The sequence below is a fragment of the Takifugu flavidus genome, chromosome 9, assembly GCF_003711565.1.
Source record: "Takifugu flavidus isolate HTHZ2018 chromosome 9, ASM371156v2, whole genome shotgun sequence".
Taxonomy (NCBI): Eukaryota; Metazoa; Chordata; class Actinopteri; order Tetraodontiformes; family Tetraodontidae; genus Takifugu; species Takifugu flavidus.
In genome coordinates this window covers 11,757,912-11,782,438 of record NC_079528.1, presented here as the reverse complement: position 1 = coordinate 11,782,438, position 24,527 = coordinate 11,757,912, and the positions used below count along the sequence as shown (strand labels likewise).

At 46.3% G+C, this 24,527-nt stretch overlaps 1 protein-coding gene across 5 annotated transcripts in view; it reads left to right on the top strand.

The window, feature by feature from the left end:
- Positions 1-14,490, top strand: part of macrod1 (mono-ADP ribosylhydrolase 1) — a 76,437-nt gene extending 61,947 nt beyond the window's left edge. For 3 of the 5 annotated variants that reach the window (XM_057044117.1, XM_057044116.1, XM_057044115.1), the window contains 5 exons: positions 7,210-7,331; positions 7,883-7,913; positions 9,341-9,414; positions 11,782-11,863; positions 14,201-14,490. In XM_057044117.1, the coding sequence (XP_056900097.1) occupies positions 7,210-7,331; positions 7,883-7,913; positions 9,341-9,414; positions 11,782-11,863; positions 14,201-14,226 (335 nt within the window). In that variant the 3' untranslated portion in view covers positions 14,227-14,490. Of the gene's footprint in view, positions 1-7,209; positions 7,332-7,882; positions 7,914-9,089; positions 9,238-9,340; positions 9,415-11,781; positions 11,864-14,200 lie in introns of those variants that run through there. The other 2 variants (XM_057044118.1, XM_057044119.1) reach the window with 2 other exon arrangements.
- Positions 14,491-24,527: the final 10,037 nt, after the last annotated feature.

Sequence of the window (24,527 nt, the reverse complement as noted above, 5' to 3'; positions counted from 1 at the left end):
AGGTGTTAATTCCTTCCCATCAAAGAAGGAAATGTAAAATAAAGTCCAGTGGAGCGCAGCTCTGGGAATCAGCAGTGAGGATTGCCTTTGGTGCAGCTTACTGATGAAACGAATTATACCTGCGCCTTTCAGCGTTGGCGTCTTGTTCCGTTTCTCCGTCTGACCCCGTCATCCTGTTTAAAATAACTGCCGCTCTGTGAAAGGTGGAAACGGATACGGGTCAGCCTTTTTACAGGACTTGAGATTTCCTTTTGTGTTAAAGCCGGAGCACCGATTTAAGAGCTGTGTCCGCTTGGCTGAGCACAAACTGAGGCCAAGTGCACAAAGGACCAGCTTTTTTTTTTATCTGCCTCCTGCTTTTTTAGAGGTAGATAAAGAAAGAAAGGCGATGGACAGATGGAAGTGTGAGAAGAGAGGCAGGGGGAGGAAAGAAGGGGAGGGCAGAGGACGGATGAGCGGAGGGCTGCTGAGAATGAAAAGGAGAGGCAGCGACTCGTGTCCTCTCAGGTGAGAATGGCGAGAGGCCAGGGGGGAGGCAGAAGGAGGGGAGGCGCTGTGATGACAATGGAGGGGGGGAGAAATTCTTAAAGAGCACAAAGAGGGAAACAGAAAGAGAGCCGGGTTATTTAGAATTTCTTTTTATCATTTACTTTGTCCTCGATCCGCCTGATGTGACAAAAATTCACTCCCTCCCTAAAATTTATTACAGTGAACTCTGAATTCTTAATTAGTCGTAACAAACATGGCTATTAAAATATCAGCGCACTGTTGTGTGTGAATAGTGTTCTGGAAAGAGTTCTTCTGAGTTACCTGAAAAGATGAAGGTTTGTTCTTTAGACCCTTTAAAGAAGCGCTGCGGGGCACAGATCAGAACACATCTGTATAACAATCGGCCTCTGTAAGGAGGGTCAACCTTTTCAGACCCACTGTGGGCAAAATACCTCACTGAAATGTTACACCAACGTCACGGCCGCCATCAGCTCAGACTGAGCGCCTGCGTGCGGGCGCGGGCACTTTTAAATGCCACCTGCATTTCTCACTCCTGTTCACGCGAGTTATATAATTTGTAAATATTTCACCGCTGGCAGGATGACAAAACGGGAAATTTTCTGTTCAATGGAGAGAATAAAGCTGCCCGTTGCTCCGAAGTGCCAAAATCAACAGGCGCAAGCTAGTCCGCAAACCCCATTATTAATCACAAACGCAGAAAACAATTTGATATTTATTTGCATGAACACTGTTGAAAACCTGTGTTAAACAGCAGAGACGCAGAAAATCTCACATAAGCAAAGACCCATTATGTGGCAACATCTGACTAATAGCTTATTTCTAATCAGTGGCAGGGCGTTCGGGAGCCTCTGGTCCTCAGGGGAGTGTCAGGAACTCTCCCCGGGCTGGTCACCAGTCCATCACACTGCTGTAATTACAAAAACACTGAGAGCAAGCGGCCATCCGGCCTTTCAGTGGCATATAGACGCCATCTAATTCTCCAGCATCCTGTAAAGCTCTGCTGGAAGAGTCCCCCAGAGAGCCTTTCACATGGAACAGCTGGAAGAGGTCAGCCGTAATATAGTTATTGACGCTCTTGTACCGACCCTCTTTTTTGCAGGTTTATGGCAGGGGCTTCACGTAGCCATTTTTAATTGAAGCCGGTTTCCCATCCGTATATCACCGTCTTGTCGGAACATTCCAGGTTACATGTTGTGGCTAATTATATATTCTATCCCTTCCGCTGGAAGCAAAACAAGCTGTTATTGCTCACGCTTCCACCAAAACAAGCCCACTCGCATTCCCACCCCCTCAAATACTGAAACTCAGCCGGTGTCAAACCCGTCAGATGCCGACGGCCTCACTTTTCACCTCAGAAATGTTGGCGTCACTCATTCCGGCGAGTGCTCAAGTGAAGTCGGCGATATTTTTAAGCCCCAAATCACAAAGATCCCAGTGAAGGACGTCCCCTCCCATTAGACCCTCAAATTAAAGCAGTATTATTGGCAGAAACAATGGAAAACATCAGCCTTTTATTGAAGAAACATGGACGCAATATTAAAGGTACCGCCCGTAAATGTAGCCAAGGATGTTGTGATAGATTTATACTGTAATTTAGTCTAATAATTGTATGTAATTGGGGGCGGTGGTAGCTCAGTCTGTTGAGGACTGGGCTGAGAAATGGAGGGTTCTCGGTTGAAGACCCGGACAACACGTGGAAGGTGGTCAGATGGTAGGGGGAGGTGCCAGGACACCTTCACAGCACTGCCGTGGTACCCTTGAGCAAGGTACTGAACCCTCAATTGCTCACATAGGGCGCTGCGATGAGCTGGAGACCCATCCAGGGCTGGAGCCTGCCTTCACCCATATGCAGCTGGGATGGGCTCCAGCAAACTCCCCATGACCCTGAAAGGGATGGAGCGAAAAAAACAAAACAAGGAATTCTCAGGAGGCAAAATTAAATCAATGTAAATAACAATTACACCACAAGACAGCAGGAAAATGCTGGAGTGGCTGTTGGCTGGAGCCTCCAGCTGTCCTGGTGGTGGAGCAGGCTGGGATATATGGTGGAGAGCAGAGAGCTCAAGTGGGTGCGTTAGACGTGTCGCGGCTGTGGATACAGTTTAATTACGAGGGGCAAGTTCCCAAAGTCGATGTTGTGTTTGAGTGGGAGCCAGGAAGGGAGTTCATTGAAGGGTTTAAAGAGAAGAAGGGCCTCGTAGTCATCCGTAGCTGAGGCCTTTCTGTGAGGGCACTCACATTTATCAAATATTCAAACCTTCTCAATGCCCATTATTGTGTCTCCATCCACATGCACACATGCTGCACCCCCCACCCCCCTCCTCCTCCCGGGAAGACACACGCACCCACTTCCTGACTGCAACGCTGCTCTTCGCACACTTTTCCCACACGTTTTTCCTAATACGTGGCACATAAATCCTTCACACATCCCAACAGGCTTCACATGCTTTCAGCTTTACCAGTGACACCCCCCCCCTCCTCAAACCCCCTCCATGTTTCACGGTAATGTGAGACAGCGGCTGTGACACGGTGGTGGGGAGGAGGAGCCGAGGGGTCGGTGTTGATGTATGGTGCAACTAAAGCAACCCAGCCGATCGATAATGTAAACAGGAGCAAAGAGAGGCGGTAAATAAGGCCGGCTCCTGACAGAACTGTCTAGCTCAGGTGACAGAGAGGAAGAGACAGGGAGGGCGAGAGAGGAGATATAGGGAAGCGGGGGTAAGGGGAATATCTAATGGAGCTGGGAGGGAGAGAGCGGGAGACAATGCAGGGAATGAAGAGGGTAATGGAGGGATGAGAGACAACCGAGGGAGGGATGACGGAGGGGTGGAGGAGAAGGTAATGGGGGTGAGAGGAAAGATGGGATAGTTAGATGAGGTAATGGCGAGGCAGGGGTGTATAGGGAGAAGAGTGATGGCCAAGGGCGTTAGAGGGAGGAAGAGAGGGATGGATGGATGGATGGATGGATGGGTGGAGGATGGATGGATGGATGGATGATGGGTGGATGGATGGATGGGTGGATGGATGGGTGGATGGATGGATGGATGGATGGATGGATGGATGGATGGATGGATGGATGAATGGATGAATGAATGATGGGTGGGTGGATGGATGGATGGATGGATGATGGATGATGGATGGATGGATGGATGGATGGATGGGTGGTGGATGGATGGATGGGTGGATGGATGGATGATGGATGGATGGATGGATGGATGGATGGATGGATGGATGATGGGTGGATGGATGGATGGATGGATGGTTGGATGAATGAATGATGGGTGGATGGATGGATGGATGGATGGATGGATGGATGATGGGGGATGGATGGATGGATGGATGGATGGATGGATGGATGGATGGATGGATGGATGGATGGATGGGTGGGTGGATGGATGGATGGATGATGGGTGGATGAATGAATGATGGGTGGATGGATGAGTGGATGAATGGATGATGGGTGGGTGGATGGATGATGGATGGATGGAGAGAAAAGATGAGGAGGGAACAGTGGTAAACAAATTGAAGCAGTAAATAAAGAAAAAAGGGAATCCTGCAATCGTAGATTAGTTTTTTGGGTGAGCGCCTTTAAAGTGACGTGAAACTGTGCTGTGCTGACATTTAGAAGACATGCAGATGAATGGCTACCAAGTGACCTACTGCACACACACACACACACACACACCACACACACACACACACGCACACACACACACACACACAGTCCTGATCCTGGCCAACTCTGAGTGCTCCGCGGATGCATCGACATGGATGAGTGGCTTCGGCAGCTTGCTCACGCTCTGGGCCACCTGAGCGTGAGCAAATATGTACGTTAAGTTAAACTGGGATTAGCCCCTTGACCCCTCCCCTGAGCTGTTTTGACAATCGGGGAGACTTAACTTAGCAATCTTGAATTATGTGAAATTCTGCTGCGACGGCAGGACACGTCGCATTCATCACAACGCGACGGTAGTTTAACGGAGTAATTTGTCTCGACAGTATATTATCCGCACGCCCGACATTAATGATGAACGTAGAGGAAGATGCCTCGCTGGCGTTATTTCTAATGTTTAAAGTCGTGAACAGACAACCTCGCCGCTGGTGTCAGTGAACCCAGGCTGCGCCCGGCTGATGCTGCGGCCCTCTTTTCTGCTCTTTGCCAGGACGGCACGTGATGGAGGAACTGCTGCTTTCAAAACAAATGTGGACTGAGGAGAGAGACGGGGGACGCAGTCATTTTTCACCCTCTTGTTCTGGACCACAGAGAAGCGGCGGTCATGATTCATTCCTCACACGCTCGGCTACAGCGTCGCTATTGTTGATGCGGCCGCTCTCAGCCAAAATATTTAATTTTCTGTGCGTTCGGCGAGTAACGTCAGGCTAAAGTGATTTCTCAGGGACCGTCTCCTCCATCTGCCTGACAGCAGCTTCAAGGACCACCTTGTGTTTTGGACACGTTGCCTTGAGTCCGTGGAGTTTGTTTGGGATGGACGTTTCTGATAAGTTGCCGCGTCTGGAAAAGTTTCCGACGGCGGCGGCGCGGCGTTGAATTGAAAGGCGCGGTAACCGGCCATTTGATGTCAAGTTCGCCAACGCGGTCAAACAAAGCAGCTGGAATCGTTTAAGTGGCGGTAATGAAGCGTGGAGCTGCTGGGGATGAGTTCTGGGAGGGTGCGTTTGAGTAACTCAGCCCCATAAAAACCCAAATGGCTTAATTAAGCTCTGTCAAATAAAAAAATAAATGAGAAGAATCACCAGCCAGGCTTCACCTGCAGCTCAGGCACCACCCCTTTGATCAGTTAAGAGTGTGAATTACAAATGTGCGGTGCTTTATAAAACCAGTCTTCACCCAATAATGGCTCCTGAAATCTGCTTAACCGGTTCAATTTCCTGGTGAGGAAGGAATTTCATAATAATAAGTTACGATTTCATGCAAAACCTGACGGGTGTGAGAGGAATATCTTTGTTGCCGTGCTGGTGTCCAAGAAGAGTCTTTGGCCACAGTACAAGATTCTTTATTTTAAGACTCTTTATGTCCTGTGCTGGGGCACACACATTTATTTATTTATTGATTAACAACAGTGGTTTCGCCCCAAAGTGAGCCTGTGACACCAATATGAGCCAGAACGCCACATACGTGTGCTTCTTTATGTGGCTCTGCTGTGAGGGAGAGCCTCAGCGTCTGTGTTTTAAAGTCTGCAGCTCTTCCATCTTTTCCCGCTAATTGCAGTGCTGGACTCAGAGGTCCAACACTAGGTGTTAGCATTCGTGTTGAAGGCAACACGCTAAGCTTCATTAGAATGTGTGTAGGTGTGCAGAGGCTGGTTAACCCTTATCTCCAGTACAGACGCACTTCTCTGGTTTTTCCCTCTCCTCTCCGCTCATTATGGTCCAATTTATTCTTTTATTTTCAAAGTTTGCTGCCACTTTTACCAAGTTTTGTGAACCGAGAAAACAAAATGGCTGGGATTAAATTGAATTTGAGTCGAAGGGAAATCATTGGAAAGTGTGGAGACACCTTTTGAGGTTTAGTAGAGGTGAAGTGGACAATGCGGGGAAAAAACAAAGAACTGTTGATCCAAACAGCTCTTGTGATCTACATACAACGATGCCTCAGATCCAGATAGATCCAATTCTGGGTGCCCAGGTTGAAATATGAGAAGTATCATGTAAGCCGCACTCGCAAAAGTTCCCATGAAAAACACACAAAAGCGCCGCAACACAACAAACATCCGAGACAAGGTGGAAGATGTTTACTCGTCCGTCTGTCTGTCTGTCTGTCCTGACGTTTAGAACTATGGATCTGCCACCGCTCTGCCCGCTCCTCAACTGGGGCTTTGCTTCCTTTGTCAGCGTCCGACTTTAATTTTAAACCGCTCTTCCCCGCACAATGACGGGGCCTATCATGGCAGTAATGGAGCCAGACACGTTTGAAGCAGCCACAAAAGGCTTTATTTTCCTGTGCATGGGTGCAGCGCGGGGACCGCAACTAGGCCAATCTTCTTTTGTTATTTTGTTCAACACAAGCGCATCTCTGGTGCAGCCGGGCAAAGTGGGGAAGTAGGAGGAATACGCAATTAGAAGGTGTGTCGCAGTCACGGTCAATTAGATCAGCTTCTCTCTTTCCCTTTTCCAACGTCGTGACAGAGTCTCGACGGTATTAATTCCCGATGAGGTGGCGTTGTCTCGTTAGCGTGCCGCCGTCGCCCTCCGTGTGGTTGTATTGGCTTTCTGCGAGCGTGAGATGAAGATGAAATGACAGCGTGTCAAAGTCTGAGTCAGAGGCAGCGGTTTGAACATTAACTTGGCACTTTGGGTTGTTTTTTGTGAGCCGTGATGCGGAGGGCTGTTTATGTTACGCTGATGCAACTAAGCCCACAAATGTCAGCAGAGTTGCGTTTTTCGTCACAGATCTGTAGCATTTACAGAGACTATTTTAAAAAAACGCATCGTTTAAAAGTCAAGAAGGCCTCCATTACAATTCTAAGTTGTACACCGGCACATGAAATGATCCTCCACACCGACTCGAAGCCTTTTACACTGGTGACGCAGGGATTTCTAAACCAAAATAAACATACAACTCAAGTCAGTGAACGCACCGCCCGTCTCCGTTACTGTGTTTAGGTTATATGACGTATATGATTCTGAAGTCGGTGTCAAACTTTCTGCATAACCTTTTTTACTCCATGATGCCCACAGACGTCATCCACACCGTCGGGCCGATCGCACAAGGACGAGTGGGCGAGGTGGAGAAGGAAGCCCTGAGGTCCTGCTACAGGAACAGCCTGAATGCAGCCACCCAGCATGCAGCACGTTCTGTGGTGAGGACGGACGGACGGAGAGCTGAGATAAGGATGAGGTTTAAAGGAGATGGGAGAATGTTGCAGCTGGGTAAATGGGGAGAATTCTGAAAGCATAAACGCCAGGAAGAGACCCAAGTCAGCCTCCTGTGCAGTAGGTGTGCAGCAACCGCCTCAACAGGGAATAATAGGACAGACATGGCACTTATTTCATATTTGGACGAGGTGGAGACAGCAAACTGTCTGTTTTTACAACGGCGTCTCTAGGCTTGAAGCATTGTAGCCCACAGTCGGCTTCATGTTTCTGCAGGTTGAGCTTCTGTTAAAGCTCTTTATCGCCCGCTGCACAGAGAAACAACAGACTTACAGCAAAGGCACAAAGCTTTTTAGTTTAATAAGAGCAGCTCCAACCCGACGGTTGACAGTAACAGGCGGGGGAAAAAAGACCACAGAATAGAATCAGCATCATGATCCGGCACAAAATGTCCTGTCCGAACATTGGGGGGGGGGGGTGGGGGGGGTGAACTCTGTCATGTGATCAGAACCAGACTAACTGCTCTGTCCTCCTCCAGGCGTTCCCCTGCATCTCCACTGGAATCTACGGTCAGTGATTTCGTTAACGCGCCTCTGTTTCCTTGTTTTGGTGGCGTCCGTTTATGGAGTCCGTGCATGTCTCGGCGTACGCGCTCGGCTTCAGCATCAGTCCGGCGCCACTCGTCGCGTTATCTCCCACAACTCAGGGGTGGATCTTAGATTAAATCCTTGGATTAAGACCGGCAGATTAAGACAGATTAGGCTGCAGATTGTGTTAGATTGACTGTAATCTCCCGTCACACTGGCAGGAGTGAGAGTTAAGGACGGCGCTTAAACGCTCCCAGGGGCGGGTTTAGGTTTGAGGGCTGCTTGTTGACACTTCCCCGCTGCGAGACACAAGAAGAGGCTACAGCAGCGACTTAAGCCGAGTGGTGTCATTGATTTATCTGATGTTGGTAGAGAGTTTACCCAAGCACGAGATGGACTTGGATGCAGATGTTGCGCAACAGCTGCGGTTGTTGTTCGGTACAGGTAAAGCGTGAAGCCGCCATGGTAACGTTTAGCCTGTTGGAACGTCAAGAGGTCATTAATTATCAGTGGAATGTTTCAATAAGGGTCACACTGCGTTAAAATCTTTGGGCCTCCTGCACGTAACTGGAATAAATACCAATTCCAGTTATTTCCTACTAAATTAGATGGTTTGATTGTCTTCATGACGGCGTACAATAAAGTTTGATTCTTAAAAACTAATCTTGATAAATGAATGAAGTAAATTTGAAGTCAGTTGTTTTGTTCTTGTATTCTAAACCAGATTTGCGCCAGGACCACAAACTAAAAACACTGTTCTTCGACATTAATGGAAGTAACAGATAAATGTGCAAATAATTAACACGGCAACAGCAGGACACTCAAATACAGTCTAACCTTAATTACCATAATTGCTGGCATCTGCGTTTATGTCTGGATGGCGGCTGTGGAATTACAAATAAAAATGAAAAAGTGGAATATTAAAGGCAACACAAGTGTGTAAGAGCAACTGTGGAAGTGGAAAAGTGTTCGTTAAACACAACATCTTTCACATGAAATCATAAATGACAGTGCTAGCTCTAATTGTGTGGCTTCTCCTCACACGTAGACGTGTTTGTGCCTATGCATGAGTAATTACAGTGTAATTACCTTTTATGCATCTCTTTAGGCAAAGCAATATTGCCAGATTCTCAATTTTTGCCACCTTTGTCTCATCAGCGGTGGGGAGATAATTTTCCAGCGCTGAGACGTGCCGGATGCTAAATGGACGAAGTGTTGTCGTCGTTCTCCATCTGTTGTCGTAACAACAAGTGTTCTGAGGGATGGAGGGAGGAAGGGGAGGAAACGGGATTACATGATAAAAGAAGAGGAGCGCAGACAGCATGCTAACCTGAACGCACACAACTGTTCCCACTGTGTGTGTGTGTGTGTGTGTGTGTGTGTGTGTGTGTGTGTGCATGATGCTACAGGATATCCACCTGAAGAGGCTGTACATGAGGCGTTGACAACTGTGAGGGAGTATCTCGATGAACATCATGACAAGGTGCGACGGTGTGTGTGTGTGTGTGTGTGATTGGCAATTTTCCCCTACCATTTCCTCTAGGTATTATTCCTTTCACAGCTGTTGTTTTTTTGGATTTTGTTTTCAGATGGGAGCAACGAGAAGGTTGACTTGAGAAAACACACACACACACACACAGAAACGTGCGCGCAGACACACATTCGGCCGGCGCCGCACTCTCCAGCTCTGGCTCCTGCGCTCACAGCCCAGCCTGTGTTTTAATTGCCTCCTTGCGGGACCAAACCTGACTAACACAAACACGCACGCACACACGTTCTCTCTGGAGGGATGAAACGAGCGGAGAAAAGACAAAATGGATGGAATAGATTACTGTAGGGGAGGGACGGAGCTTGGTTAGGGTTGACGAGGGGGGCAGAGAAGGAAAAACTCTCCAGCCCGTCGTTTGCATGGGTTCAGCTGTCCTCCAGCTCCCTCCTCTGCTCCTGCGTCTGTCTCTGGTCTCCTGCGCTGCATCAGGTCCCAGAGAGGCTGTTGATGATGTTATTGTTAGTGCCGGAGTCTCCAGAGTCGCTGTGGCAACATCAGTCGGCTGATGCCATCACCCATGGCCGGCCAAACAAGCATTTAATGTGGTGCCTCTCCACCGCTGAAAGTAAAAGCACAAAAATAAACAAACAAATCACAAAAAAAAGTGCCTTCTGAGCAGAAATAGTTTCACCGTCTGTTTTTTAATTAAAAATATCCATTTATTTGCGTATGCGAGCGTTTTCGACCAGCGAAAATTGGGTTTATTCTTCACGGCAATTAAAGTCCTCTCGTTTTTGGTGTGTTTGAAGTGCGGTAAAGTAGAAAATGAAATGGAAGTGATTGAACGTTGTGGAGCAAATGGACTTAAGATACAGGGACAGCGTGCCAGTTCTCATCCTGGAGCAATAATAAACACATGAATCATTTATTTGAGCTACAAAAACAAACCCAAGGCACATTCAGCGCTGTTATATTTTACAAACTACATTCATTAAACTGAGTTATGACCTCTGGTAGATTAGCATCGGGACCATTAGACCCGGGAACCATTTTCTTTTGCCAAGCTCGCCCGGATAGAACCACTCAAATTAAAAAAAATTACTTATTTGTCCCAATCACATTTGTGTTGCGACCCAGGTGTCTGGCTGAACTTCCACAGGTTGAGATCGATTTGCAAGAATCCAAAATCTGTGATATTGTTCACAACAGCACGGGCCGATCCGGACTTATTATTGTAGCTATAAAATTGTGAGCAAAGTGGTGGCGGTGCTTTCTGAGCCGTTCGCATTAGTGGAGCAACGCCATCAACCTGTTTTCAAAACAACCACATTTATGACCCGTTGGCTACTTTGGAAGTCATTGTCATTTACTTTAAAACACAACTGTTGATGGTGTTAACAGAAATGCTGGGTGTCACAGTCAAGGAAGCTCATAAAGAGGAGCTTCCTGCTTGTACTTGATCACTCGCGGCATCATCTTCCTCCCCGCAAGATGTCAAAATAAACCAATTTTCTCTCCAATCTTCTTTTCCCTCAAAGGCCGCCTCTTATATTATTTGCATTCTCATCTCCAAGGCCCCAGCTTGTTGTAATAGAACCAAAATGAGCTCACAAGTGTTACCAGGCTGTTTTGCATCCTCTTTCAGCAGCATTTGCTTTAATTTGAATCGGCGAGGCTGCACAATGCTGCTCGCGGAGGCAGCTCGGTGCCTCCTCGGCGTAGAGGAGCTAGTTAGCTTCCACGCATTTCCCTGCTTACCTTTTCGCCTCGACTGCAATTGTGCGACAGTCTGAGACTGAAAATGACACGTTGTATGCTAGCTGGCTGCTGAAACGTCTGGGTTTGAGGGAACTGAAGCCCAAACACCCACACCGTTCACAGAATGACAGCTTGGATCCTAATTGTGCTGCAGTGTTGAAAACAAACCCATGTAAACCCTTTAGGAGAGTAATAATGTTTGTCAGCCTGAAAGTAAGAATGGATGCTGATGTTCATCCCCTCCCGGAGTCTTTGGTTGTAGCTACAGCTGCTACAGTTCTGCGCCGGGCTCGGGCCGTGCGCTGAACTGTAGCAGCTGCAGAATCAAGTGTTTCACGTTGGAGATCCCACAGAAACGCGGGATAACGATTATTTTTTTTTCCGCGGCCAGATCCGAGCGTTTCTGCGGCAACGCCAGGATCTGGTGTCAGAGCGTCGTAGTCACCGTCGGTTACAGTGAAAGCGTTTGCAGACCTCAGCGCGACCTCCTCTCAAACCTCCCACACACACGCATGCTGGCTGTAAAGATTGGTGTGATTCATGGCATAACTGATCCTTAATATCACCACTACGTCTGTGTTAACGTGTGTTTTTCCCCCTTAGCTGGACAGAGTCATCTTCTGTGTCTTCTTGCCGTCGGATAAGAAGCTGTATCTGCAGAATCTGCCGCTCTACTTCCCTGGCGGTGAGCTCTCTCTCTCTGTCTCCCACTCCAGCCTTAACCTTGTGCACATATATTGTGGATCGAATTCGATTGTATCTGCATTAAAAGAATAATCAACACGAACTGTAAGCAGCGGGTGGACGTTTAGACTCTTATAACCAATGTGACTCCTTTGGCTTTTTCCACCTCACTTCCTGTTATGAATGTGTTTGATGGACTGAATATTCAAGACCACTGTCATCCTTATCTCTGTGTGCAGGCAGGCAGGCAGGCAGGCAGCATCCAAATGTTGCCACTGGTTAAAAGTACTGTTATTTAACTTGATATCATATACTGGGTTGATACCGGTTGTGTGTTTGCTCTCCAGTGGAGCCCTGGCAGCACATTCATTTAGTCTTCCAGAATTGGAAGACTTTATTTATCCGGGGGAGGAAATTGTTGATGTTGTCATCGGGCCAGCACTTGAGACAACACTCCAGGTTTTACCTTCCTCGTGTTGGCACGGTGCTGCGGCTTCATGCTGGGACCCGAACGCAGTGAAGCCAGCAGCCAAAGGAAGCTCAGGGAAGTTGAAACCTTCTGATCCTTCTCCTGAGTAACGAGCTGAGACCTGACCGATGTGTTTGCTATCAGAGCCGCGTGTTTGCCTTCCTCTTCCTGTTCTGTTCCCTCAGCCTGACCCGTGACGGCGGCCTGTCGTCCAGGTGACCGACTCGGGGTGTGTTTTCACATCAACAGCTGAGCTCATCTGCAGGAATTTGTTCACGTCCGTGTTTGATGGTGCATTCATTGAGGAGGAAACGCTGACATTTACAAAGTGATGCCTTCAAGCGTCCTCTCACACGTCCGGTCTCCCGCCGCCACCGCTTCTTTGTTCTTCAGCGTGGTTAAATGAAGATCAGTAAATCCGTAAATTTTCTTCTGGCTGGAGCTGCAGCGTGATGACATCACCGTTTGTTTTGATTGCAGCCATGATTGATTGTGTTTTAATGCCAGGAGGATCTCTCGGGGAAGATTAGTCACTCATTCATTTATTCAAATCAAGCATCAATATTACAACTGCAGCCTTAACCTATAATGTCTGGCTTGCCCCCCCCCCCCGTAAATCAGCATCTTCAGAGAGGTCTTCATGTCACAAGATCTGCAGGTATTACACCTACAGGTGCTCCAGGTTCTCCTGAATTATTCACGCTGTTCAGGTGCGCTTGAACTCGCGTTCGCAACACGGAAGACCTTGGCAGGAAAGCAAACGCTGCTCATGTTCGTTCCTTTGGATCTCCAGAAAAGAGTCCAAGACAAAAGAAGGTAGCGGTGATTTTCAAAGAAGTCTGAAAGCTCTTGACCCAGATGAAGAACAACAGATGCTGACGGTGGAACCGCCGCAGATGTTGGTGTGTTTCACCGTGTTAGGGGGTGGTGCATTCAAAGTAAAGAGGAAATGAGGAAAATGCGTAATTAATCTGCACGAGAAGATCTGAACAGTCAGATACAGTGTGTGCAGTGTATTTCTCACCTGTGTGATCTGTAAATTACATTAAAATATTGAAATACGTTTAGATTTTTTAAAGAAATCATGAAACGACCTGTCACAATATTAGATCTGCAGAAGTTCTGGACAGGCAAGGCCTTAAAGAAGAGGAAAGTGGTCAGGTTTTTAAAAATACAGTTCAATCTGCACCTTAAATCAAAAGCTTTCCTTTTTTTTCAGGTTTGAAGAGCTCGTTATGACAAATACTGGTGATTCGGATTTTATTGATGAGCGTTTGTAGGCAAAATCCTCCATAAATCCAGGGTGACTGTCGCCCGACTCAAAGACTTGTACTGCAGCAACCCAACAGGGATCAGAAGAACTAAAGGGGAGGCGTTAAACCGCGTGCTTCCTCTCAGTTTGATGCTTTAAAACGTGACACGGCATTAACTCGTCACGTGAAGCATGAAATGGCCACTTTTTCATCGCCAGGCTCGGTCAACTCGCCCGGAGAGGTGATTTTCCCGGGGTGAAGGTGCGCCCTTTTGAACATTCTGTTCAAGCTGTTGGTGTCTCTCTAATGGATGTGCAGCAGTGGCGGGAACACGGGAGCAGCACTTGGCTGGTAGATGAACCAGAACTTCCTGTGTGATGGAGCCGCTGCCTCAGACCTCCAACCCTCCACTACAATAGTCGCAGCACCTTCTCCACCACAGCCGCTGTCTGAGATGTGTGTTTGTGTGTGAAGACATCATTTTGCCTTCTGGCACGTCGCGCTGGGTGTGACTAATCCTCGTTGAAAGGCCCGCGTGATGCTACAACTGCTGCACGACCAGGGTGAGGCGTCCCCTTGACTTGTTTAACACATTTTCTTTTTTGTCCTCCCCTAGCTCCCACCATCAAGAGCAAACTCTAAGCAAGTGGATTTGTCGGATTTACTTGCCACACATGCCCACCGCTAACATCAAGATTTCTCCTCCTCCTCGCTGCTTTTAGAGACCAGCCTCAGTAGGAAGATTACCCCGAAATATGTGCTAAGTTTGCATTAGCTTGTGGTCTGTTTTTCCCCTCTGTGGTGTAGGAAAATAACAATACTTGGCCTTTGTTAATGGAGATCAGGCGCTTTTGTGTGTCGCCCGTGGAAACGATGACCAAAGCTTAATAAAAAGAAATCACACAAGCTTCTAATGCGTGTAAATTGATTACTTCTCACAGCGTGATCAGTGCACTGCGGCCTCACAAGGGAGCACTTTACATGGATATTTGCTTATTTCGTTTTCTTGCATTTACATGGAAGGAGACGGGACGGAGCAGCAGTCAGCACTCCTGTAAATAAACATGCAGGCACGTCGGGTACCTTCATGATTCCAGGGGAAATTTTGACCTTCTAGAGCCAGATTTAATCCTTCCACGACCCCGATTAAGTGTGTGAGGATGAGGAAAACTGCAAATTGAAATCAAATGACAACTCTGACCAGAGGGATGAATGTCGGAGAGAATCTGGCATCGCTCACTGATTTAAGAGGCGGCTGCAGATGGTTCGTTTTTCTCTGGCAGTTTATTTACTTAATAACAAGTTGAAGTAAAAGAAAAAAAACTGCAGCGTCAATAAATAAATATGATCCCGGGCCAGTTCCTGCTGTGCATGGTTGAGGCTGGCATCCATTCTGATGCCGTCTTTCTCCAGTGATGTCATTTCATCCAGAGTTTCCGTGGCAACAGCTGTTAAACGCTGGCACGGTAGGCCCTGCCTGTACTGTACGCGTGGCTGTCGATCATCTAAAGCTGAACGGAACGTCATCGCTGGAACCAACAAACTCAAATCTAAAAACTCCAGGCTGTTTTTATCCTGTGTTTACCCATAATCCATTGCTGTATTGGTAAATAAGGCTTGTGATTTTTTTTTTAAAAATAATAAATTGGGGGTCTAATTACTTGTCTATGGCAGCATCTCTTTTTATGACTCAAAAGTTTTCTGTTGTTCTGTTTTGTGGATGACCACAACTTCACCGACAGTTACAAATCACCTCCCCCCCCCCCACTCCGCTTCCTTCACGATAGTTTCTTGACTCCCGTCCAAAGCCCATCTATCCCGGGTCTGTCTGTCAGAGCACCATATGTGTAATTATCCCGGCCTGTCCTGCATCTCTCTCTGGCACGTTTTTCCGAGGATTTAATTGCACGTCGTACACTGTCGGCGGGACGCGGCTGCTGATTTGTGTGAAGTGAAATGAATGTTTAGTAAGCCGCCGTCCCACCCCGTGACTTTAATCTGCCAACAACAATCTTTATTGATTCCTCGCAATCTGCCACAGTGACGCGGCCATTCGGCAACAAAGGCAGGAAAAGGAATAAATAGACTGTAACAACAGGAAATTAAGAGAAAGCCCCCTTTATCTATAATTGCATTCCAAAACAGAGACTTCCGGGGTCTTTCTTTCCCTTTCTGTCTGTGGTTGTTGTCTCTTCTCATTTTCAATGCTACTCCTTCCAGATCTACGCTGGTGCTAACTAGACCCACATGTTCTCCTTGTCATCCCCAAGGTCTTCGTGGTTCTGGTTTAAATTAATGTTGCAGGTAGAATTCTTCGTGAATTATTTCACCCGCATTATTTGAAGTACCTTTTTGTCTCAGGCTCTAACCTGGACTTGTCCATACTTGAGGATGGGCTCGCTGAGGACCCACCAACAATACTTTAATGTCTCAGGCTTTTCTTGTGGAAGCCACACAAGGAGTTGCACCGAGAACCTTTTATGTTTCCACAAGCAGCATTAAAACAAGGTGGAAGCAGGTCTTCTGTCCCCTGTTTTAACCCTCTGCTGGCTGTGAATGCTGCATGTTGCACATGCTAACAGTTAGCTACACAGAGGACAATGATTGCTCTCTGCAGGACGTCTGCAGGCTGCCATCTCACACCAGTTAGACACCCCAACCCCCGGCAGCTGGCAGCTTAGCTGAAGAGGAGCCTGAAATATGTACAACACACGATGAAGATAGGAGATTGGAGATTAGCTATTGTTGAGGGAGAGGCCTGATAACGTGTCCTCTCCAACACCTGTTTATAAGGTTAAGGTCCTTTTACATGAAGGGCTGCAGCCGGTCCGTCCTAAGGTGGCACTACAGGCAATATGAAGAGGGGAAAAGGTTTCACCAAAAGCCGTTTGGTGTTCTTTCCCATTTTTTTTTTTCCAGTAATGATGAGTGCGTTGTAACTTGATAAAAACTCTTTTAGGGACTCTTTTATTAGAGTTTACAGGGTGTTGTAAAACATGGACAAGGGAGGGACTACCAACAGTTCAAACAAAGAGGAAAGATGGGATGAGAGGATGAGAGATGAAGGAGGAGTTAAAGGCCTGATGAACTCACCTAAAATACACTGGGGTGCTTTTTTTTAATATGCAGCAGACTGTGAAGCTCTTCTCCAACCAGTCAGTCTGAGTAATGAGGGAGACACAACGAGACTCATTATCCTTCCACCAATTTTCATCACTGTCCCGTCAGTAATCTCTCGCTCGCTCTCTCTCTCTCTCTCTCTTTCTGTCTCCGGGACTTAAACAGTCCACGGCTCTGAGATGACAGATGAAGACCAATTAAACTAACTGTTCCCTTAACCTGACAGCTGATTCGCCACCATCTTCCAGAACACACACTGATAATCCTGTTGGCCTTGGAAATTACTCTCTGCTCCAGCCTTCAAACCCACCAACCACATCCGTGTGTGTTTTTAAAGACGTGTGAGTCAGTGTGTGGATGGAATATTAGGGAGTATATTTCATCAGCCGTGTAGATGTCTAATCCTAATTTTGAAGGCAAGTATTATATTTCTATTCAATTTGTTTGCAATGCCATGCAATTATGTCACGATTTTTGCCATTAGATGCCATATGGAGATAGAGCTGGAGTCAAATGAATGCATTAATTAAACGAAAAGAGCCAGAATGCTGAGGTTATGAGTGTTTCTTTTGCAATTCTGAGCAGCAGAAGGAGGACTTATGAGATTTTATTTATAAAGGTCAGAGATAAAATATAAACCACTCTATGAAAGAAAAAAATCTCAATAATCATTTAAATACGCAATACATGCCCTTAGACCTTTTTGCAGTGAATATGAAATTTAAACACTTACACATTGTGCTTTTGTTCAATTTAATTTACCAATGAAACTTATTTTCTCTCCTCTTTTGCTGAAATGTTGTTTTAGAAGAAAATCTGAGAACTGCATGTGTTTGCTGATGTCTCGGTGCAGCTAGTGCTTTCCTCTGTGGTTTCACATCACGCTGTGTTTCAGATGTTCATCCTGTTGTTGCCTGGGCAACTCTCTTAATTGCCATTTGTGAGCTAATTTTATTTTTAGGCAGGTTTTGTCATTTACAGTGGCGCTGCGTTAAATGCCAGCTACCACGCGAGTGTGTGCTGATGTTTCCTGAAGCACTTTGGCTGAGACAATGTCATTAGCATCTGCTGGAGAGTTAGATGAACGCTCAGGACTGATGAAGTCCCTTTTGTTGTTGTTGTTTTTTAATTTTGGTTACTTTTTGCTGCTTCGGGCCCCTGAACAGAACTCACACAGGTTTCCTAATTGCTACTGATTAAAACTTATGTGTGCATGTTTCCACTGCAGGAGTTCCTAGTAGATACTGGGGGTAGAAACTTTACAGGAACCGTTCTTCTCACTTGTTCTGTGAAGTTCTGTATCTGTGGAGACATCAGTGTGTTAATAAATACCGTTTATGTCACAGGTTCCATGTCACGTCCCGCTTTGGGTTTAGCCAATCGGCGCTGAGCAAAGCTCCAGTCCCGCCCAGTGTTTTCCTGTAGTGGAAACACACCTAAACACACCCTTCCTCCTTCCTACCTTTATTCAAAGCTTTCATTCTGACATTTGCACTATGGAGTGGGAAGCGGAGACATTTACTCACAAAATCCATAGGAGACTGTAGATAGTTGACCACTCAAGTGACCCCTGGAATGGCCTGGATACATGTATATATTTAGGTGTCACCAGAGGTTCTGTTCCAAGAGGATCCGAGTGACAGAACCCTCTGGCGGTCACCTGGACTGTCAAATTGCAGTAAAATTTCAACTTTATATTTCATTCCTTCCGACTGCCAGAGGCGGTGCTTCCAGCACTAGATGACTTATACCAAAGAAGTCATGATTGTGCTCACCAACCTAAAGGTTCTCCATTGATAGAACTGCTGCTGCCATCGGGCGGGGAGCTGCTACATTAACCCTGTAAAACCTGGCAAAGCAGCATAAAACCCTTCCAACACAGCCCCTGATGTGGCCACACTCCTACTGGAGTGGTTTTTAGTTCCTCTTGGTATATGGAGTCCTTGTGTTCTGTAAGCATTTTCAATCCACTCCCCAATGAGAAAGCACTGGCAGATAAAGTAGTTGCCTGAATTACCAGAGGTCATGGCAGTACGTTCCTGATGTGCTAGTATTGGGCACAGCAGGTGCTGGGGTGGTTCTAGCTCCTCCTGAGAGTGCGACCGATTGAACCTTGCTAACTCGTCCACAAGACTAAGGAGGAATCGCTTTGGCACAACAGAGGACTTGGGCCCAGAGTTATCCCTGATCCATCTACGTGCCTGAGCATTCACATGTCCTGCCAGCTGAAAAGTGATGCATCTCAAAAGCGATGCATCTACCTCCCAACGGGAAGCTAAGATATCTAGAGGGATCACTACAGGTATGATGCACTGCTCCAAGGTCTGAGGGCCTAAAGGCATTGTCCTGACATCATGACTTTTTGTGTGTCTGTGACTCTTCAGGTGAAGGCCAATCATCACATCCAATCATATCTGAAGAGGACACAAGGTCAGCAAGCTTTGAGAACTTTGAGGAACTTGTTTAATGCTCTTTTTTGGGATCTTTGTACACAGTTACTTTGACCCCATTGAAGGTTGTCGGCCGGTGTCAAAATTGGGTTGTGTACTCCTTCAGCATGTGAATGAGCTGCTTCTTCTAGTATCTCAAATGATTCTGAGGGAGAGGGCTGTGGGGCCTGTCTAAAACAGATTCCTGGGTGCAAATGTAGCCATCTAAACTCAAACACCCATACACAGACTCTTCAACTAAGCCTCAGGACCTGAATGGGCACGAAGGTTGCCCTCCTGTGACGTTTCCCCACGAGTGCATGATGTTGCTGCTGACTTTGCATCAGCCTTCTGATAGGGTTGATGTTCCACTGCCAGACTACCATGGATGGTGGTTTTTGCAGGAGGGCAACCGTCCTGGCCAGGGTGTATATGTTTTGTGTCTTATTTAGAGGAGCTTTAGACACAAAACCCCTGCCCTCGGTGCCCCCAGGACCTACAGCCAAAAAGGGATGGAAAGGATGGAAACTTCTATTTGTGCTAGTCTCACTGCATGCGGTATGAAAGTCCAGTTCATGGTCACTGGCAGTGATACAAAATCACATTAACCATTAAGTGATATGTACTACGGCTGGGACGAACCTAGTTAGTCACCCTGCTAACCTGCTTAGAACTGAATACTATTAGCACACTATTATTAATAATAATCCAACCTCCAGCTCTATTCTACTCTCCCCACCCCCCCTGCAATATTTTAACACACACTATTCAAGTACACACATAGAACATAACCGCACCACACAAAAAATAACTTTTAAAGCAGAACTATCCTTCCTTTAGTTGACCTCATCTCTGGACTCATCGCGTAGCTCCATCGCTCTGTTACAAAGCTCAAAAACGTCGGCCCCTTGCTGTGACCCGGGGTATCGCCTTGCTTGTAGGCTGTATTGTTTATATTATGGAATTATCAAAGGGACCAAAAAAGTAGCAGCTCGAGTTGAGTCAAAAAGAAAGATAGATTTGTGAGAGCGTGGACGGACTAGAGCAGGAAATATACATGGTTACGGGTCATCCACGGGCCTCTGCTAGTCAGGAGGGATGAAAAAGAACTACATTAAACTTTATTCAGAAAACCGCATGAACCAACGGTTTGAACCGTATCAACAAAGCTGAAATTAAAAAATCTTCAGGACCCCTTTGAACTGTCTCCAGCTCCTAAAGCTGAAACTGAAAAAAGTGATCTGTCCAGGAGGAAAACTACTGATCCTGATCCAGAAGCTCAGCGTCTGAGAAGCTCTTTTATAATAATGACTTGAACATCATCGTCAATTTGAACTGTTTTGTTGTTTTTTTTCGGAGGGGGGGGGGGGGGGGGGGGGGTTGTTTATGTTTGTACCCTGCAAATTTATCTTGCAGAAAATGAAATGAAAAAAGAAAATCCTCACCCACTTTTTTTTTTAAAAAACCCCCTGCTGAGTTAATCCGAAAGCAGCCATCATTAAATGTTTCAGCGCGTCCTCGGTGCTGCTAATATTTGCCGACGTGTGTAAAGAGGGGTGTAAAGTTCATATGAAAACAGAAGGGAGCTGGAGTGATGCTGAGCTGACAGAGGCAGTTAAGTAGGATGAAGGTTTAACGGTCATTAACGTCCACACGCTGCTGTTGTTGACTCCTGTTTATCTTTTGACGCTTTCTGGAGTTTTTGCTGGGACTAACGGGAGGATGGGATACCGGAATCTGCTCAGATCGTTTCAGAATGTTTGCAGCTTGTCTGAAGTGATTAAGTAACATCAATTTAAGTGTCATGACTATAAGTGGAGGCTGACAGTGTGTTCACTGGGAAATAGCCTGTTTAGTGACACAATATGTGGAAAACCCTCCTGCTGGTTCACATCTAAAGTACAAATGGGAAAAAGAAAAATGTGTGAGAGAAGCTGAAGCAGGATTTTGACACCTACCTGCTGCTCACCGGTGGTTCTGATGGGAAACCTGTGTGATGCGTTCAGCCAACTCAAACAGATTAAAGGAATTCTTGGTCTTTGCGGAGTTGTGAGGTCCGGATGTTTGAGCTGCCGGGTGTACAGTGACGTGGGAATATGGGGGGGCAGGAAAACAGTGACCAGCACTCAGGTGATGAGGATCTGCTGTTTTCAGAGCTGCAGTGCGTGGATGGAGAGGGCAATCGGAGGGGGAGGAGGTTGATGTTTATAGCTGGGTTTTTTTGGGGCGGGGGGGGGGGGGGGGGGTGAGGCTAGTAAAGCGCTTGTGAGATGAAAATGGCTCTTTAGCAGAATCCAGGACACTTGGGCGCTGCACTGGATCAATGTTTCTGATTTACTGTCTGAAAGCCTGTCGGGGGGGAGGGGAGGGCCTGGGGTAACATAGGTAGGAGAGTCCTCTAAGAGGAAGAGACAGGGGGGAGGCGAGAGGAGCGAGGATGGAGTGGGAAATTGTCCGTCAGATTGGATGAATCAGAGGGATTGCTCCTCAAGCCCTCGTGTCTCGGATGCAAAATCAATCAGTCGGGGCAACGGGGGAAGGGCAATTTGGTGTGATACAGGCAACCGGTGCAAAGCATTTTGGGTAAAATCAATGTTATGACACGTGGAACTTCTTGAACCACAGTATCCCTCAGAGGTCGTCAGCTTTGATTAATAGAAGTGAGTTGATCCGTCTGTTCGTTGGCCGTCCATCCAGCTTTTATTTCATTACATAAAAGAAAACTCAAAATTTGAATGAAAAGGAGCAGAAAAAAACATAGCTTTTAGTTTCTGGCCCTTTTGACAAGAAATATATTCTGTTTTATTTAAATTTTCCTTTTAGCAACTCAATTTAAATGTGTTTGCCATAATTATCTAAGATCTTTATTTAATACACTTGAATTAATGATTGTTTTTAAATATAGGCTATTACATGACCTTGGTTCTCTTTTTGTTACATCTAAATCGGGGGGGGGGGTTAATGGATTTTTTTTTTTAAAGATTTCTGTTTCTTTTGAGCTGTAGATACCTAATCTTTCAAATAAATGTATAACAAATCTTTAAGTAAATCATAACATTTCAATACTTTATATTGTAAAACAACACAGGAGTGTCTATGGCAACTGGTGATTGTAAAGCTCTTTACTGTAGACTGAGCTCCAGGGTCATCAGACAGATCGGACGTCTTGACCACTGTTTTCCTGCTCCCTGAAGACACGTGGAGTCTGGCAGCGGGTGACAAGGTATTTTTATTTTGAGCGTTTAATGTATTAAAAGGGGGCTGCTGTAATGAATTATAATCTTTAATGCAGAAACCGATCGATAGCACCCAGACGATAAATCAGCTTTTACTGAGAGCGTCGCAGGCCCTTAATACACCGGGAGGGAGAAAGAGCGAATGAGAGAGGAGGACAAACTGTGAGGAGGGATGGGACGTCTGAAATGAGGCAGCGAGTGGAGGGCGAAGCAAAAGAGGTGGGAGTGTAGGGGGTGAAAAACAAAGGAGGGAAGGATAGAAACAGAGTGGATAGTTATAGACAAGCGTGCTCACCTTCGGGTTAACCTCATCGAGTAAAAGCCTGCTGAAAGCTCAGAGTTTCCGACAGTTTTGTGAGGAGGAGAGGTTGCAGGGTCCACACACACATACACACGCACACATGCACACACACACACACATACACACACCACTTAGTTGATATTTTCCGCCTATTGTATCCTCCTTCCTCTCAATGATCCCCTTCGCTGGCTTCTTTTGCCTGGAGCAAAATGTATTTAACTGAATTTTTCTTGATCAAAGATCACCTGGCTGCTTTAGCCCCATGTCCACACAACAATGGGGATCTTTAACAAAGCAAGAAAAGGGAAGATGAATAGCACTTTCAAAATAACCCAAAAATTGACATTTTGGTCTTGGCTCTTGTTCTGTCTGGCAGACCAGCTTGATATAAAAGGAGATGTTAATCTTTGCTAATGCTAAAGTCAATGTTGCTAATGTTCACACTGATCAAAGGATTCTTTGGTAGGCAAGGTTAATTTAAGGTGTTTCTCATTTGCTAGAGATACTTTAACAAGATGTCGCCATTAAGGTTTGAAGGTGATGCAACATGGAGGAGACCAGAAACCAGAGATCTCAGTTATCCGACCGAGTCTGTGCTTCTCTTTTGCTATTCATTCAAGAATGTTATTAAATTCCATCCATCCTCTTTGAAATGTTGCGCTTTTCTTCCCTTACTTGTCCTCGGCCCTCGGGTGTTCAAAAAAAAGGGTAAGGCTCTTTACTGAAAATTTAAAGCCTTACCCTGAACTTTTTGTGCTGCTGCCTGTGAGCCTGAGGCCGCGTGAGTGTTGCAGAGTTCCCATAATAAGCCTCTAAGTGACAAACGCAGCCAATATCTTTCCTTCATTTAGCCTGGCGCTCGCTCAGCCAGCTCAGTGCGCAGCCCCCGCCGCGCATGTCAATTCTGCAGATTGCATGAAGCGGAGGAGAAGGCCTGTGTTTTTGATTAATGTCGCCATGACAACTACATAATTCATGAATTGCATTAAGAGATCCATTTCTCATTTGCAAATCATAATTCAAGATGTGTGTTTGCTGGGGGGCTGACTAGCGAGGATGAAACACACACACACACACACACAAAACTCACACATGCACACACACACACACACACAAAACTCACACACTTTCAAAAACAGGAAATGCAAACATATCCTCATCCTAATCTGGGCATCAGTGGAGGGAAGGAGCCCCTCTGTGTTACAAGATATTCCTTTTATCTTCAAGAACGCTGAGGTCGGCTCATTTGCAGAGCTGAATGCTAATTCACCCTATAAGTTCAGACATTTTGTGTGTGTGTGTGTGTGTGTGTGTGTGTGTGTGTGTGTGTGTGTGTGTGTGTGTGTGTGTGTGCGCGCGTCTCAGGCTGTCTTTGCCTGTCTGACTTTCTCGTCCCTGCCTTGACACCATTTGGTGAAGGGAGCAAAGGAAGATTCTCATTACGGTTCTGGGGCAAATCATTTGTCATTAGGTCAGAAGGGGGGATTTACACAGCAGTTTTCAAATGAAGGGGGATTATGAAGCCAATGGGGGGTGTTAGGTGTGGCATCTTCATTTTGATTCCACTGTCCACAGAGCCAGTCCGAGGTTAACGAGGAGACTCAACGTTGGATTTATGTACTTATTCTGATTCCTGTGTTAAATCCAGCCCTTGGTTATTAAAGATCAGCAGCACAACAGATGTGGAACTTTTAGTTATCATCATGTAGACAATAACAAACTCACTAGCTTTGACTGGTTTGTGTTTATTCTGACCTTTCATTTCTCATCATGTTTGTTGTGCTCAGGAACATCAGGGTCCTCTTTGCATCAACACACCCATTCAAATTACCAAGCTGTCACTAAGCTGATAAGAGG